This window comes from Phyllobates terribilis, unplaced genomic scaffold (assembly GCF_046119375.1).
Source record: "Phyllobates terribilis strain yellow unplaced genomic scaffold, ASM4611937v1 Scaffold_482__1_contigs__length_1377538, whole genome shotgun sequence".
NCBI classification, from domain to species: domain Eukaryota; kingdom Metazoa; phylum Chordata; class Amphibia; order Anura; family Dendrobatidae; genus Phyllobates; species Phyllobates terribilis.
Window position 1 is genome coordinate 598,953 of NW_027363242.1, and position 18,259 is coordinate 617,211.

General features: G+C 49.2%; 1 protein-coding gene across 2 annotated transcripts in view; it reads right to left on the reverse strand.

Moving 5' to 3' along the window:
* Nucleotides 1–18,259, reverse strand: part of LOC141229491 (5-oxoprolinase-like) — a 72,878-nt gene that overhangs the window by 23,425 nt on the left and 31,194 nt on the right. For both annotated transcript variants that reach the window (XM_073667481.1, XM_073667479.1), the window contains exons 16-19: nt 13,178–13,329; nt 12,939–13,099; nt 12,041–12,142; nt 9,668–9,842 (exon numbers count right to left, since the gene is read on the reverse strand). In XM_073667481.1, coding sequence (XP_073523582.1) covers nt 9,668–9,842; nt 12,041–12,142; nt 12,939–13,099; nt 13,178–13,329 — 590 coding nt within the window. The remainder of the gene's footprint in view (nt 1–9,667; nt 9,843–12,040; nt 12,143–12,938; nt 13,100–13,177; nt 13,330–18,259) is intronic.

Consider the following 18,259-nt stretch of genomic DNA (forward strand, 5'->3'; position numbering starts at 1 on the left):
CTTTTCCATGTGTTAGTTGTGTCTTCTGAGCAGTTTGTCAGCTTTTGGACACCTTTGAAGGTGTTTTCTATGTGTTTCTATGTGTTTTTGTTTGCCTGCCATTGGTTTTAACGGTGTTCGAAGGTGTTCGACGAACAGTTCGGCGAACACACGGGTGTTCGACGAACCGAACCGAACTCTAACACTACGGGGGAGGCTCAACACTACTCACTATTCTGCTGGTGCAGTCACTGTGTACATACATTACATTACTGATCCTGAGTTACATCCTGTAGATCTTTTATTATAAAAATGAAAAACATAACAATAATAATAACAGAAACATAACAAAATTAACAACCACAAAATAAACAATGTAATGAACTGGTCCCGCCGCTCCCTCTCTCCTCACACACATATTATACATATATACAGATTAATAACAACTTACACTGTGACATCTGGTCCGATTATCAAGCAAAATAATAACAATATAATAAGTAAAATAAACAATAGCTGACAAAAATATATACAAACTAATATATACATTTTTTTTTTTAAATTATTATTTTTTTATATATATTTTTAAAATAATATAAAATAAATACTAACTATACAAATATATACAAGACTAAACTAAGCACCCCACACTCAAGCCCACCATTCCCAACCCCGTCACTGACCTGAGAGCTGGTCCTGCGTCTCATGCCTCAGTCCATGTCCAACGTCCATAGGTCAGATCAGGCAGTGCCAGTTTTTCACCCAAATAATAAAGTGTCCCACAAGATGAGCCCACCTCCCCCCTTTTTTCAACAACCCAACCTATCACCTACACCCAAATCCATATCCTATACAATATATACAGAAACAAACAATACAATAACAAACAATACAATAACCACAACTGACAAAGCCCAAGTTTGGCGCCTGCAGCCCTACATCACTGGCTACTGATCAAAACAAAACAAAAATCTATGGTGTCAGCAGCAGCCCACCATCAGGAGAGGAGATGACCAGACTAGGGCACACTAAAAGAAAAGCCTCTCCAGAGGAGAGCGGCCCTTCGTGTAACCATTCTCTCATACTCCAGAGAACGCAACTTCACCAGGTCACCGAGTATGGTCCTAAACACATTGTCCACTGGGAGGATTTTCCTTTGCGTCGATACTAAGCACCGTGCGTTCCACGTGTGATACCTAACCACTGCACTAACTAGAAATAAGGTGCAGCGGTCCCGACCACCCAGGTCTCCGAATGCTCCATAGGCCCATTCCGCATAAGAGAGACCGGCCAGCCTGGGCCAGCCAATGGAGGCGCCCACCCTGGTGTACAACTCTGTGTTAAAGGAACAATGAAGCAGGAAGTGGTCCATGCTTTCCAGCATGGTACCACAATGCTCCCGAGGACAGTTCCTGTCCTCAGAGCTCCTACACTTCAGATTGTCCCTCACACACAGTTTCCCATGAAAGCAGTGCCAAGCCAAGTCCCAGAACTTCGAGGGGATCCTGATAGAATTCAAAAGATGCAGACCCACCGTAAGATCTCGATCTCGAGTGCTAGAGGCCTCTGAAAATGGGTCAACAGAACCCTTTTGTCAAGGAGCTTCCTCTGCAGAGTCCTGACCTCCCACATTCCCAGACCCCACCGGCGAATTACCTTCAGAACCAGGGTAGTTTAAGCCGGGAGATGTCCATGCGGTGTGCGTAAATCCTTCACTTGCCCTCCTGTCTGCCATTCCTGGCAGAAAGACTGAAACCATCCCCTACAGGAGAATACCCACGGAGGAGCCCTCTCTTTCCATAGGTTTGCAATATTGATCTTAATGAAGGTATTCACAAGGAATACCACAGGGTTGACCATACCCAACCCTCTTAGTCTCCTCGTATGGTAAGTAACCTCCCTCTTGACCAGGTTCAGTCTATTCCCCCATAACAGCTGGAAGAACAAACTGTAGACCCGAGTCCAGAGAGGCTCCGGCAAGATGCACACACTGCCCAGATAGATCAGCAAAGGGAGCAGGTAAGTTTTGATCAGGTTTATCCTTTCCCTTAGGGTCAAAGACCAACCCTTCCATTGGTTCACCTTCTGGGTGTCTATCTCTAGCCTGCTGTCCCAATTTTGTTTGGGGTAATCCCCCTGGCCAAATTCGATGCCAAGAACTTTTGCAGAGACTTTGGGTCCTGGAAGGGTGTCCGGGAGATCAAAACCAGGATCTCCTCCTCCCAGCCAGAGACTCTCACACTTATCCCGGTTGATCTTAGACCTGGATGCCTCCGAGTAGCGATTTACCTCTGACATCAGCCATTCTGCCTCCCCATCAGAGAAAACAAAAACGGTGACGTCATCGGCATACGCCACCACTCTCAGAGTGGCTTCCGATGCTGCCCGGTCCATCACGATCCCAGCCAACGGTCCATGCTCCACCCTTCTAAGAAGTGGGTCAATCGCAAACACGTACAGCAGCGGGCTCAAAGGACAACCCTGGCAAACACCACATCCAACCTCAAAAGAGCGGCCAATCCAACCGTTCACAAGCGGGAAACTCTCTGCCCCAGCATACAAGGTCTTAAGCCAATCAACAAACCCCCCGGCAGGCCATACCTCAGAAGGACAGACCAGAGGTACTCATGATAAACCCAATGAAATGCTTTTGCCTGGTCCAGTGACAGGATGTACCCCTTCCAGTGGCCAGCCCTACCCTTCTCCATCGCCTCTCGGACACAGAGTACAGCACTAATTGTACGGAGGCCCGTAACAGAGCAATGCTGGGCTCCCGAAAGGAGTCGGGGCGCAAATTTTACCTGCCGATTAAACAGCACCTTTGCCAAAACCTTCCTGTCTGCATTGAGAAGCGCTATGGTATGTCAATTCTCAGTGCAAGATTAGTCCTTACCCTTTGACAAGATGATCAGGACAGACCTACTCATTGATTTTGGCAGAGTGCCCAAGGAAAGACACTCATTGAATACCTCAGTCAAGAGGGGAACCAAGGCGTACTTAAAGGTCTTATAGAATTCAGATGTTAAGCCATCTGGACCGGGATATTTCTTTAGGGCAAGCCCTTCAATCGCCAAATTAACTTCCTCTTCTCTGATCATCTCTGTCAAAACGCCAAGAGAGGGGTCTACCCCTGGTTCGGGGACAGCTTTAGCCAGAAAAGCCGACATCTCATCCCAATCCAGATCCCTCTTCCCCAAGAGGTGCGAGTAGAAGGATCTGACGACGTCCAGGATCCCTGATCTGGATCTTTTCAGGGACCCCGCAGTGTCAACCAGTCCTGAAACAACTTTACTATTCACTGACATCTTGCAGTTTCTGTAATGGTCAGGCGAGCGGTACTTCCAATAATCCCTCTCAAAAACCAAAGATGCTATCATACTGACACTTCATTAGCAAAGATTTCACTCTGGAGATCTCCTCGCGGCTACATCCAGTTGAGACAAGATGCTCGAGTTTCCTCCTCAGGCCCTGATACAGGCGATACCAGTCCAGGCTCCTGAGGCTCGAGATCTGGCGGAAGAATCTCGCAACCCTTTTCTTGAACATCTCCCACCATTCTGACTTACTACTACAAAGATCCAGTAAGGGTACCTGGCTCTGAAGAAAATCCTCAAAGGACTGTCTTATCTCCGCTTCTTCCAAGAGGGAAGAATTGAGCCTCCAAAAGCCTCTTCCCATCCGGGGGGGGTCTCTAACATTCAGGCAAAACAAAATCAAACTGTGATCGGAGAACTCCACCTGAACAACAGATACTGAAGAGACGGCTTCCTCCTTTAAATAAAACCTGCCTATCCTGGACCTACAGTTACCTCTACGATAGGTGAACCCCTGGTGGCCTGGGGTGTGCCGGATGTGGACATCCACCAGGCGAATCTCACTAGCTATACTATTAAGGGCGACACTATCATAAGTCAGCTTGTCTCTGGAACCTCCTCTATCCCGGGGCCTCGTGACAGTGTTAAAGTCCCCTCCAAAGACGACCTGCCGACTAGTAAAAAGGTAGGGCTTGATCCTTATAAAGAGACACTTCCGGTCCCTCTTAGATTGGGGACCATAGTTAATGAGCCAGAGCTCTTGTCCCTTCATGAGGACATCTAATATCAGGCACCTCCCCATTTCTAACTCAATAACCCGTCGGCATTCTACCGCTGCAGTAAAAAGGACCGCCACTCCGCTATACGGCTCAGCCGCAAGAGACAAATAGGAGGGCCAGAGTCTCCACTCCCTCTTAGCGATAAACACCTCTGCCATATTTGGCAGCCTGGTCTCTTGCAAAAAGAAAATGTCAGCTTCAACCCGGCTGAGAAAATCAAAGGCCGCAAATCTAGCCATATTTGACTTAATACTGGCGACATTAATAGACACCAGTGTCAACGGAGTGGGTACCGCCATCATTGGTGATTGAGTTAGATGGCTTTCTTCTTCCCACTGCCCTTATCCTCTGCCTCAGACGAGGAATCCTTCCCCCTCTTTAACGATACAGATGTGTCCATTCCCACATTTTCCCTTCTTTTTTCGTCCTCATCTCCAGACCAGTCCCTCCCCCCATGGACCTTGCATCCCCAGGAGACTCGGCGCCCCCTGTAAGCTCTGCCGAAGCCGGAACCTCACCCTCAGCCTCCTCCTCAGAGGAAGAGATGTTATCAAGGGCTTGGAACCGGTTAGAAAGACAAACTAGAGGGCAGTCAGTTTTACCTTCCTTAGGTACCTTGGTCAGAGCGGGAGAAGATGTTTTATCTCACTTCTTTCTCTTCTTTTTGGTGCCGAGCTTACGCTTGTCCTGTAGCCACTGCTTATTATCCTCATCCATACTTTCATAATGGGAGGATTCTGAGGCAGAGGTGGTTTCATCCTTGAGGATCCTCCTGGCCTCCTCATCCAACTCATCATCCCTCGGGGCTTCAGCAGCAACACTGGCATCCAGGACAGGGGCCGCCCCAGTAGCCCGGGGCTCGCCCCGCTCCCTCTCCTGTCTGCGCTTGTCTAGACGCCTCAGCTGGGCAGGCGTCTTTTTATAGCTTTTCTTCCCTGGCTCATCAGCTCCCCCACCCCTGCTAGTCCCCTCCCCAGCAGAATCGGCCTCACGGCTTTCTCCCACCGGGGTCTCGACTGCATTAGCGAAGGAGCGATGACAACAGCTGAATGGGTGACCTAACTCACCACTCAGGTGGCACCTAATCTCCACACAAGAGGCAGCAAGATGGCTGACACCCCCACACAACGCACATTTCTGTACAGTGCAGTTTGCACTGAAGTGTGTGGGGTCACCGCACCTGTGACAGAGCTTCGGTTGCCCCTGGTAGAAGACCAGGATACGATCCCTACCCAGGAAGGCAGATGATGGAATGTGGGCAACCGTACCACCTGAACGCTTAAGTTTTACCATAAACGTCCGGGCCCCTGACCAGATACCAAACTCGTCGCGGTTTTTCTTTGGCATCTCCACCACCTCTCCATACCGACCAAGCCACGTCATGATGTCATAACAAGAAAGTGACTCGTTACGAGTCATCACGGTCACTTTCTTGATTTCTTTTTGGCGAGACACTGCCTGAACGGCAAAGTCTCGCCAGCTGGGCTCATTTTTTGCCAACTCATAATTCGTCCAGAAGAGCTCAAGCCCCTCCAGCCGAACAAAGCTGACATCAAACTCAGGCGTGGAATAGGGATGTATCAAGGCGTAGATATCAAATCGCGTTGAAGCCCATCCTCAGCAGTAGCTCCACAACTTTAGACCTTGGAAGACATGCATCACTGCTCCTCCACCGAAGACGGACCACATTCCTATGCACACTCCCTGGCCCGGCTGTTGGGAGGGACCACACTGTATCCCCCCCTTTTTGCTCTCGGAAGGCACCGAGGCCATGCCTCTCTATCCAGAAGGATAGATCAACCTCTCGACCCTCTACCATTAGTGATCTCTCCCCCTTCTTTAGAGCCTCCAGAAGGCGCCGTTGCAACATGCCGTCCCCAAATCCCAGAGACGAGGAGTAGGAGGCCCTATTTGCCCCGGAGGTGACACTGGCATAACTCTGGACAGGCGTTGCCACCACCGAGGGGGGGCAACCGGACCAGTGACTACATCAGCCCCAACAGCATCACCATTACCTACCTCCATCTCACCCTCCACCAAACCAGCAACCACACCACTAGACAATGAATTGGCCTCATTCACACCCACCACCATATTCATTCCTGCTGGACCAGTAACAATGGTGGATAACATTTTGACCTCAGCATCATCAGGCACAAGGGGCTCAGTCACCTCCATAGAATTGAAGGCGACCTCACCCCTGGTCTTATGTGTGCCCTCCACATCAGTCGGTAATTTCTGTTTGACATTAGGTATAATGCGCCGCTGATCTTTAGCTGCTGTGAGGCGCCGCTGATCTCTAGCATCAGGATCCTCCGGACCAGCGATGCCAACACAAAATAGCACTTTCGTGGGAGGACTGGAACTCTCAGCCTCAGCAGCCCCCTCACACTGCTACCACTTCTCAACTAAGTGATCAGCGGCAACAGCATTCAGAGGCGCCGAGGCTACCGGAGCTGCCCCCGACAACGGGCTGCTCCCCCCTCCCACTGAGGAGCGCACCACAGCATCGTGGCTAGACCGAACGCCCGCCGCCGGGCCGCCCTCACTGTCCAGCCTCTCGGCTGATGCACCTCCTGCTGCGCCCCCGCTACTACAAGCAGAGATGGAGCTCTGCGCCTCACTACCACGCTCTGTAATTTCCCCGCGCCTTTGCACCGGATCCACAGCAGAACCCGGGCTGGGCTTGGGCAACGGGGCTTATACAGCGAGCTGAGCCTACCGCCGACTCAGGGGGTACAGGGAGGGGGGCATAGACATAGCTTACCGCTTCCTGCAGCTTTGGCTTGGTCTTCTTAGCCTTTTTGTTGTCCCCAGGTGCCTCTTCTGGTAGATCGTCACTAAGATAGAAGTTTTGGAGGCACACTGGGGACTCCAGGAGCTTTATTTCCGCCATTAGCGCCCCTCACTGGCCGCTGCTGTCACTGTCCTCCCCAGAGCCGGCAGAACTGCGACCGGATGCCATTGTTGCCTGTCCTGCCGGGAGCTCGCTGCACGTGGCCTGCGGGTGACTTTGCAGGCTGCCAGGTGGGGCTTTCTGCTGGTCATCATCACTCATCATCCACCTGGCTCTCAGGCTGAGCCCCATCTGCCTTTGCTCTCTGTTATCAGCCATTTCTCTGAATCGGTCTTCTTTTATCAGTTTTTCCTTAAACAGACCACTCTGCTCTCTGATGGTAGCTCTCATTTGTTCCAGCACATGAATCTCACTGGTGAGCCTCTTTACCTCCACCTGGAGTTTAGCCTTCCTCTGTTTGGAGGTCCCTGCAGCTTTGGCGCTTGTGCAGCGCAAGCTCCTCCCGGAGCCTCCTGACGAGCTTACTCGCATCTTCATACTCACGGAGGCGACTCATGAACCGGGAGGCATAGGTGGACACAGACTCCCAGGGACTTTGAATCGCCCAACATTCCTCAGTGAGGTCGGCCTCACCTCCGTGAGCACTCAGCTTTCCTCCGGAAGGAGCGCCATCATGCACGCTGTCAGGCTTACCCTCCATGCTGGAAGCCTTGCGGCTTCTAGGAGTCTCCACAGTCCCGGGGGGGAGGGGGGAGGAGTAGGAGCCACATTGCTGCGACACCTGGTGGAGCGTCTCACCCCTGAGTCCTCCGATGTGCAGGCTGGTTGCTGGTTTCTCCTGCCCCCCGCCGGCCTGGTTCAGGAAGCAGAAGCCTGGGACTTGGCTCCATCACTCATCCCAGGAAACCAACTCCCCCCCCTGGGTAGGAGAGAGATCAGATCCCCAGGTGGAGAGGTGTTGTTTCTCAGAGCTCTGGAGAAAACAGCAGGATCTGCAGCCACCACACCCACAATCACCACAGTGAGCAACAGCTGATCAGAGCTGCATTCACTATTCTGCTGGTGCAGTCACTGTGTACATACATTACATTACTGATCCTGAGTTACATCCTGTATTATACTCCAGAGCTGCACTCACTATTCTGCTGGTGTAGTCACTGTGTACATACATTACATTACTGATCCTGTACTGATCCTGAGTTACAGCCTTTTTAATACTCTAGACCGCTTGAGCTGAATTATCTCAGCATTCCCTGCTAGTTCAGTTCTTCGGAGAGGTAGCACTGAAGATTTTCTCAGAGGTATATATTTTAAAAAAAACAAGCAAAAACATTTTGCTGTGTTGAAGTGTAATAACTATTGTGACGATACAGCTTATAATCTTAATCAGCTGGACAAATAGATTTGTTAAGCCAAGAGAAATACATTACTGTGTTCATGTTGACTTGTAAATGTATGTGTATTTCTGTGGCTGGTCAAGAAGGACACACTATTATGTGTATAAAACAGAATGTTGACTTCTCTTTGTTTGGAAACAATGATGTTTGTTAATATGCTAATGACATATTATAATGAGTTAGCTAGATATTTATTTACACGAGCCCCCTACTATACCAATTATGTAAATAGATTAGCTCTAACAATGATACCTGAGCCCTGTGAGTAATGCCCTCCCTAACTCCTTACCTGTGAATGTGTAATTGAACAGACAATTGTAACTATTTTAAGGGACACATGCTTCTGTAGAAGTCAGACTTGAAACAGAAATTGGAAAGAGACTTTTCAAGGAGAATCAAAGATCAGACTCTCTGAGACCATCAGCTTGGAAGCATGGCTTTAACCAAAGAAACACAGATTTGGATTCTACATTATTCCGGTCTAAGGGTATATGGCCCTGACTGGAAAGATACGGCTCTGCTCCGTTGACCATCAAAGAGCCCATGGATACGTTTGGGCAGACCAGGTTGGGACGATGAAGTCACCTGGTCCCATGGATATGTTTGGGGTTGCCAGTTGGGACCCTCTGGTTGCCTGGAACCCATGGAGACATTCGGCGAAGCCAGATTGGGACCAGTCGGTCATCTGGCCCCATGGAAACTCTCGGAGAGGCCAGGATGGGACCCTCGGGTCTCCTGGCCTTGTACCTCGATGGACTGCTAGCTTCTTAAGCTTGCCGCTACCCTCTCTCTTTGGGGGCTCGCCAGAAGCAGGGGGCCACTGGTTGAGGTAGTTGGTCCTGGAAGTTCCAAATTTGCAGTTGCTCTATCCCAGTTGGGCGGAACGGAAGGGTGAGACTGTAATGTTGTACCATCTTGGGTGTTTGTTGGGACTGTTCTATGTGTTTATTGTCCACTTTGTGGTTCAATAAAGTATTGCCACGCTGTTTGACCCTCACGCTGCATTGTCTGAGTAGTGTTACGCCCACGGAAGACCCCGGGTCTTCACAGCTATCCTATTAGGTGTGTCTGTTTACATGATTGTTGGTGATTTTAAATAGTAACCTACGTACCTCTACCATTCATTACATCTTAGATATAAAAGAGGCCAAGACGTAGCTTCAAAATTGTATGTAAAAGGAAAATTCTTCCAGCTGCTGTCGTCAAATATCAATGTTCTGTACAATGCAAAACTGCTAACGCCACATGTGAAAAGGTCATATTCTGACGCTTTCTCATCATATGTCAGCAGTGGGGGTGAAATACAGCAGCTACTGGATGGTCTCTGATTCATAAGCATTGCTGCCTTGCCCAATTTTGCGGCCTTTACCCATTCCCCTCAGGTGTGTCATGTCCGCTCACCTTCTTCTTGGAATGTTCCTTCCTTCACGAGTTTGAAGGAAGTAAAAACAGCTCCTTCTTCCTTCAAGGACTTGGAATGGGGTGGCATGGAGCCGGGAGTGATGCCTCCAATGTCAGCATGGTGCCCGCGGGACGCCACAAAGAAGACTGGGCGTGGGGCTTCTACCCGGAAAACCTGCAAAATATAGTGTGAAGACAATGGAAACTGTCACTGACAATGTAATAGCAGGCATCAGCATTCTGTGATTGTGGGAAGATGTCTTAGTGCTTTCCTGAGCTCATGTACAGTACTGGCAAAAAGTTTTATGCAGGTATGAGGAGAAATGCTGCAAAGAAGCTTTCAATCAATTTACAAATGCAAAGTAAATGAAGAAAAGAAAAATGCAAATCTAATCAGTGGCTGGTGGCCGCCCGTCATCAGTGGCTGGTGGCCGCCCGTCATCAGTGGCTGGTGGCCGCCCGTCATCAGTGGCTGGTGGACGCCCGTCATCAGTGGCTGGTGGACGCCCGTCATCAGTGGCTGGTGGACGCCCGTCATCAGTGGCTGGTGGACGCCCGTCATCAGTGGCTCGTGGCCGCCCGTCATCAGTGGCTCGTGGCCGCCCGTCATCAGTGGCTCGTGGCCGCCCGTCATCAGTGGCTCGTGGCCGCCCGTCAACAGTGGCCGGCCGTCATCAGTGGCTGGTGGCCGGCCGTCATCAGTGGCTGGTGGCCGGCCGTCATCAGTGGCTGGTGGCCGGCCGTCATCAGTGGCTGGTGGCCGGCCGTCATCAGTGGCTGGTGGCCGGCCGTCATCAGTGGCTGGTGGCCGGCCGTCATCAGTGGCTGGTGGCCGGCCGTCATCAGTGGCTGGTGGCCGGCCGTCATCAGTGGCTGGTGGCCGGCCGTCATCAGTGGCTGGTGGCCGGCCGTCATCAGTGGCTGGTGGCCGGCCGTCATCAGTGGCTGGTGGCCGGCCGTCATCAGTGGCTGGTGGCCGGCCGTCATCAGTGGCTGGTGGCCGGCCGTCATCAGTGGCTGGTGGCTGCCCGTCATCAGTGGCTCGTGGCCGCCCGTCATCAGTGGCTCGTGGCCGCCCGTCATCAGTGGCTGGTGGCCGCCCGTCATCAGTGGCTGGTGGCCGCCCGTCATCAGTGGCTGGTGGCCGCCCGTCACATCCATCACTTCTTCTTGTCACTTCTACACCAGTTATAGTGGAACTCAGCAGGCGGTTGCTCCAAACATCTTGGAGAACTTACTCCAGATCTTCTGTGGATTTATGCTTTACAGCATTTTTCTTTCCACACCTGCCTAAAACTTTTGCACAATACTGTTCATATTCCTAAATGCATTTCCCTATTTTTTCTTTTCAATTTGGTTTTCCTTTTCTGACTTCCACAGCTGTATTTTTGTAAAATGTATTTTTCAGCTATGTAGGGTTTTTTTCTGCAGGAGGAGATGTAGTACCCTACCATACACTGAAAAACAAGAAAAAAAATCTTTATGAGGAGGGGGGAGGACAAATCCATATATTTATTTTTTGGTAGCTTCGTATGTACGCTGTTCACTGTAAAGTATAAAGGGGGGTTGCCTGATGAATAAAAGACATTATCCATCCATAGGATAATTTACCGATCGGTCCGGTTCAGGTTCCAGTCATCAATCGTCAGAATGGGGAATTTTTAACCCCATTACAAATTTGAGCGTCAGGTAAGATGCCCGACTGCCGCTCCATTTATTCTCTATGGGGCTGCAGGAAAACAGCCGAGTGCGGGGAAGGAATAGAGAAGCAGTTGAGCATGCGCAGTGCGGAGCCATTTTGCATATCAGTGTGTATCCCAGAAGTCGGACCCCCAGGATCAGCGAGTCCTCACCGGACAACCCCTATCACGTCATTATTAGGACAGTACCACTTTTTTTTTTCCGTCATTTTTCAGGTCGCAGCAGCTGAACTCACTATAAAAATGGCAGATGCCGGCTGTGTGATACTGCCGGCATCAGCCTCTAGCAGCAGAGATCGGAGCTAGGTTCAATCACTGCTGTTTAGTCCCTTTAATCTTTTACAGCGGCATTAAGTGACGCGATCCCGGGGAAACCAATTGTTTCCCCCACTCTCCACGCGACATGAATGTGTTGCGTGCAATGGCTGCAGCCTATTTGCCCCCATCTTTGTACCTTAAAGGGGCAATACAAGTTAAAAAAATATATAGATTTTTACAAATATAAATGTTGGAATCGCCCCCTGTTATAAGCCGCAGTACCAGACACGGCCACAGTCTTACATAAGGCGCTGTGCATATAAAATGGAAATCAGCAATAAAAAAAATAACCATAGAAAAAACACAAAATGATACTCTGACTACAACATCAGGCCGGGGTTTGGTGGGCACTTACTGGTGTGATCACTGTCAGATCCGGCAGGTGACTGCCCCCGGCACACGGGTGATTGCTCAGAATCACGTCGCCTATTTTCAGATCATCTTGCAAGTTTTTAATCTAAAACCAAACAACAAATGTAAAACTCATTTAGGCAAATCCCCCCCCAAAAAAACTGAATTGTCCGACAGATGGAAAAACTCAGTGCGGACCAGGACTAGATGGAACAGAGAAGGAAACAGCTCAATCCGCGAGTCCTACATGTTTTTTATTTTCTTATCCACGGAGCAGTTTGTGTTTTTTTCTGGGGTGAGTTGTATTTTAGATACTTTTTATCAATTAAGGTTTCCTTTTCTTGTTTTCCCACATGATGTACAAGGTTTAATTCTGTTACAAAAACGACAAATACTAATTTGGAGGCTTTTTTGTCTAGGTTTTACTTTTTGCCTCCCAAAAAAAAAAAAAAAGAAGCCTTAGTTCATCAGTTTAGATTTTAGGTGCAAAACTGTTTGAAATCTTGAAAAAATGTTGTGACTTTTGATTTTTTACGGCAGCTCTGGCCGGCTTCGCTCATTTCTTTCTTTTAAAGTGGGCATCGCCCAGTGGGAGAAACATAGCCGAGCATGGCTGAAAACAAATTCAATACTGAAGTCCCTGCCCGGACTGCAATCCTTCTGGTGGAGCACGGCAGGTGGAAGAGGGGTGGGAGAAACATAGCCGAGAACGGCTGAAAACAAATTCAGTACTGAAGTCCCTGCCAGAACTGCAATCCTTCTGGTGGAGCACGGCAGGTGGAAGAGGGGCCAAATTCGCTTAGAGAAACACGCCTCTTGAATATGGCACATCTTACTCCAGTGCGCACTAGAACAAGACTGGCGTCTTGAGGAGTTGGGGAATGGATGCAAAGAAGCCTCACCTGAAATTGGACAGTTTCCTGCATCGCCCCTAAATGCACTGGGATATGGGGGGCATTGGACACCAAACCTCCATCAGGGCCAAAGAGAGCACAAGAAAAGTCCAAGCGTTCCTTGATGTTGGTGGAGATGGCCGTTCTTTGAAGGATACGACCCATTTGTTCTACGCAGAAAGAGGGGATGTCTGATTAGTAACAGAATGGACATATGTCTCATAATCAAGACAATGTAAGAGTCTGACCGGCGATGCTCATAAAGCGGTGGGAAAAGATGGACAACTGGATGGTGTCGAGCTCCGGTCCAATTGTTTTATGTTTTCCGCTCCCCACAGAGATCCGGATGTCACCATACTCTGTAATTGAGGCCGTGCAGTCGGGCTCCACCAATACAGTGCTAAAGATACAAATGTATGTTAAATCCAGCAAGATACTCCAGATTCAAAGGTTTAGCGTTCATAGAATCATAGAATCATAGAATGGTAGAGTTGGAAGGGACCTCCTGGGTCATCTGGTCCAACCCCCTGCTCAAAGTCATAGTCATAGGCTGGATTTTATTCGTAAATGTACCTGAATACCAGAACTGGAGCCTCGAGCTTCCAGTCATAGACTCCCCTTAGTACGTCATTTGCTTTGCCTTCAGGCTCAGTGATACACAAATATGTCAAGATGGTCGTTGGGGGTAGTAATTGTGGCCAAGTGATCAACAGTGGCATACCGTTCTCAAAAGGCTCCATTTTGAGTTAGAAGTACAAATCACTGTCCAGTTATTACTGATGACTGGTCAGTCCCCGATACCCGCTGGAGGAGCTCCTCTGACACTGGCTCATGCCTCTACAGAGTTGCTTCAAAATCAAGCCTTCACGGGAAGCCACATTCTCCTTATACAGTTTCATGACCTCTTCCACCTCGTCTAACAAACCTGTCGTTTCCCTCCTCTCCCTAATCCCAGGTTCCACGTCTCGATTAAAGAGGCATCTTAAGGCCAGGGCCCCACTATCAGTATTTGGTCAGTATTTTTTCTCAGGAGTGGGTGATAAATGGAGAATTGGTGACTTGTTTCTATTATACCTTTTCTCTGATTGTTCCTCACCTGGTTTTAGCTCCCAATCCTGAGAAAAAATACTGACCGAATACTGACCAAATACTGATGGTGGGGCCGTGGCCTTAGACCCAACCAAGCAGCCACCAGATAATCTTAGATATGAGTGACCCAAGTCTCCCTCTACTCTCCCAGGTTAACTTTAATAAAAACTCGGAAGAACTAAACATAATAGATCGGAGCCTCTCGATCCTGGATACTCTTCAGATGTGGTAAATTGTCTCACGCTCTCCGGACCCTAAATGTTCTCATTCCCCACTTACTCTGTTTTGCCCCCACCCAGCCTTGTGAGGTGCTTCACCTCGCTCCTCCGATTCTGTCTTCTTTTCCTTATTCTACAAATTCCTTCTGCTCCTTCCTCTACATGTTGAGTTTGTAGCAGTGAATTTTTGATTCTATCTTGTCACTTAGAAGTTCACCAACACTATTTGTTCATTTTAATAGCCGAGCGTGACTTACGTAATGTTCAGCTACTGATATAACTATAACCTGCTTGTACTCTCTCTTTCAGACTACCCCTACATAAAACCGTGGTCCTTCTGTGCTCATCTCCCACCACAATTTAAACCTGCTTTTAGTCCACATACCAGTTTAATATGTCCAGGAGTTGTCTCATTTCTATATAAATTGGCATCCACTATTTTTCAGAGGGCAGTTCTTCCTTAAACAGAATTCTACTAGCACTACAGGTGTTGTAACTACCTTCCCCTCACTCTCTACCAAGACTTGCTCCTGCCATTGTCCAATTACTTTCTGACCCAAAGAGAACCTGTCATTTACCATAAGGGTGCCTTCAGAAGTTCGTATAAAATCGGTCCGAGATGGTACTGTGGCACCCCTGCGGGGGATTACCACAGGATCCATAGGTGCACGGAGAGATGTACACTTGGGCACACACACCACCTTCCACCCCAGGTCTGAGGGGAGGAGTCAGTTTCCAGGGAGACAGAAAAAGCGGCAGTTAGTCTTGTGAGGGATGAAGGAGGAGAGACCCAGACAGCTGTTGGCTGAGGACCAGTGAAGCCCTGAACTAGGAAACAGGTCTGAGTTGTGAAGCGCCCTAGAGAGAGGGACGGAGGCTAGAAGGAGAAAGAAAGAGATAAAACTATTATCCCTTTAGCTCACCCGGACGCCGGAGTCCGAGATTGCTATTAATTCAGGAATAGCATAGAAAACCCGGAGAGATCAGGAGGATCTACTCCCCTTGAAGAAGAAGGGGAAAGAGTCGCCAAACTTGACCAAGTATAGGACCAGGGGCCCAGAAAGAGAATTGGTAGCCCCAAGGAAAGGTCCTCATTGTCAGTTGTGGAGAAGGACCCCAAAGAAAGTCAAGGTGGCACGTTCAGCTTAAGGCAGGACTGATCCCAAACAATGCACACATTGTTAGAGGAGGCCTCACAAATCTCCAGAGTGAATATCTCTACCAGCACCGAAAACCTGGTTACCCTCCTGAACTGTACCTGTTACCGGACATCAGAAAAAGAAAGGTACTGTAACAAAGACTTAATATGTGTGTGTGCCTATTTTGACATTACTGCCTATAACGTTCGTACAAGCCGTATGCCGATCACCTCAGCAACCATACACAGCGCTGGTAACCGATATTACCAGTTACCACAGGAGGCGTCAGGACACAATACTCCCATCATCCTGACCCCCATCCCTTTACTGACAGTCCAGGGCACGGGACCGGGAACCAACCAACCGTGATCCCCACAGAAGTAACCCATCCATCCCGGTATCCGAGTACCCCTACCCCTGTCGACCGAATCAATTTGGCGTCACGAACAGGATACTGGGCCCGGTAGAACTGAGTACTGTGTGCTTAAATTGAACTTTATTGAAAGTTTGTGTACTGTAAAACGGGCCGTCATTACTGCGTCATAGAGAAATTAAACTGCGTCACAGAACGGAGAGAGTCGCGGGGGCGCGGCTAAAGGAGCGCGAGGATAGCCCCGCCGTTTTTTTTTGAGTCACCGGTTACTGAAGGAGTTAATCGTAGCGGTTGGCAACGGTTAACTAGGGGGGCACCGTCATGAGTGAAACAGATGATGTCCGAGACCTTGAGGGAGGGGATGCCCAAGACACAACAGCAGTCGGTTCCTCAGCTGGTGAAGGAGCCGCAGCATCTGGAGCGATGGCCCCGATAATGCCAATTGCCTTGCCGTATGTACCGGGGGCCAAATGGTTACCGACGTATGAAGGTAAACCCGGTACCTTAGCAGCTTTCAAACGTAAAATGTGTGCGGTGCTGGACATGTATGCAATGACAGGAAAGCAGCGAGCCTCCGTTGTGCAGGGACAATTAATAGGTGCAGCGGAGCTAGAAGCTGAGACTTGGAGTGATGCTGATGGAGACTCTATAGAAAATGTGTTTGATAAGCTCAAAGCTGCTTTTGAAAAGCGCACACAGTCTGAACTAAGGATGCTATTCTACCAATGCACGCAGAGACCACAAGATACCATCAGAGACTTTGCCCTACGTTTACAAGCGGCACTCCGGTCCATAAAACAGGTAGATCCAGCAAGTGTGTAAGACGAAGATAAATTGCTTGCAGAACAGTTTATGAATGGGTTGAGCTCAGACTTTCACCGTCAGCAGGTGCACATGTGGGTCCTAGATCATCCAGATGTGGATGTTAATACCTTAAAGGACAGTGCTATAACTGTACTACGAGACCCATTACCTGCAAAACCTGCAATCCCATCCTGGCAGGTTAATACCTCTCACATCAACTTAGAGCCTACCCCTAAAAACTCTGTAGAAGTGGTAGGACAAGCTGTCGCACCCGAATCTGCTGATGACCTACGTAATCAGGTGTTACAACTAACCAAAAACATGGACTACGTGCTAAAACTCTTGGAAGCCAGACCGGAGGCACAACCACCAAGCAAAATCCAGTTAGCTGAATCCCCTGAGGATGTTCCATGGATGAGGAGAAAGCTCATGTCGCCTGTGCAGGGGACCAATGCACCATTCCAACGCAGAGTCATGTTGCCCATGGAGGGGATCAACGCACCATTCCGACGCAGAGCCACCGACCACACGGATTCTTCAGGACAACCTGTTTGCCTTAGTTGCAACAAACCGGGCCACTTTGCAAGAGGATGTCGTTTAAACCTGAGATTCCTGGGTCCGCGAGCCAATCCCCAGGAATAAAATGGCAGGGCCCATATGACTGGCGTAGTCGGTATGTGGGAGGCCGCCCGTACCTCAACATTACGCTAGAAGGAATCCCCACATCGGCCCTATTGGACACTGGGTCACAAGTCACCACCATCCCACATATCCTTTACAAGCAATTTTAGTCTGATGCTGATCTTAGCCCCCCAGACTCTAGTCTTGTCATTATAGCAGCTAATGGTCAACCACTGAATCAGATGGGGTTTAGAGAGGTGACAATAAAGCTGGGGAGGGTGGAGTTGAGAGGCCAAGGGTTATGTGTGGTAGAAGATGACCCCAATAACAAATGTCCTTACATGGTGCTTGGTACTAATGTGATTGAAAACTGCCTTGAAGAAGTGCTGTTTTTACTCCAACAGATTACAGAGACTGCTGGCATTGGGGGGAGGAGAGTCCTTCAAAGAGAAAGCCGTGCCTTAATTCACAAGCAACAGGTAAATCTGTTTGGGGGGGAGATTGGCAGTGCGCGGGTAACAGACCCGTTTCCAATTGTATTACCACCAAACAGTGAAATGATGATATGGTGTCGAGCAGCTATGGGCATCAGAAGAAAGGAATACCAGGCAATTGTAGAACCGGTATATTCAGAGCATTGACCTACACTGCTGGCAGCTAGAGGGGTGGTGGATGTACGCAGGGGAAGAGTACCAATCCGTGTGTTGAATTGTGGAGAGGAAGAAGTGAAACTACCCCGGTATGCTACTGTAGCAAAACTGTACACTGTCAGTAATAACAACATACAGACACTAGAGCCCTTGCCCCCGTCAAGTCAGGCGGAGGACAACAACCCCAAGGGACAGCTGGAGGAGTGGTGTCAGCAGTTGCACATAGGAACTGATGCCACTCCCGACCACCAGAAGCAAGGAGTTTCCTGGGTAGTACAAGAGTTTAGCCAAGTATTCAGTAAGCATCCATTAGATTTTGGGAGGATAAAAGGGGTACGCCATAACATACCCACAGGAGATCATCCCCCGATTAAAGTGAGACATAGACCCATCCCACCAAACCACTACCAGTGTGCTAAAGAGATGCTGCAGGACA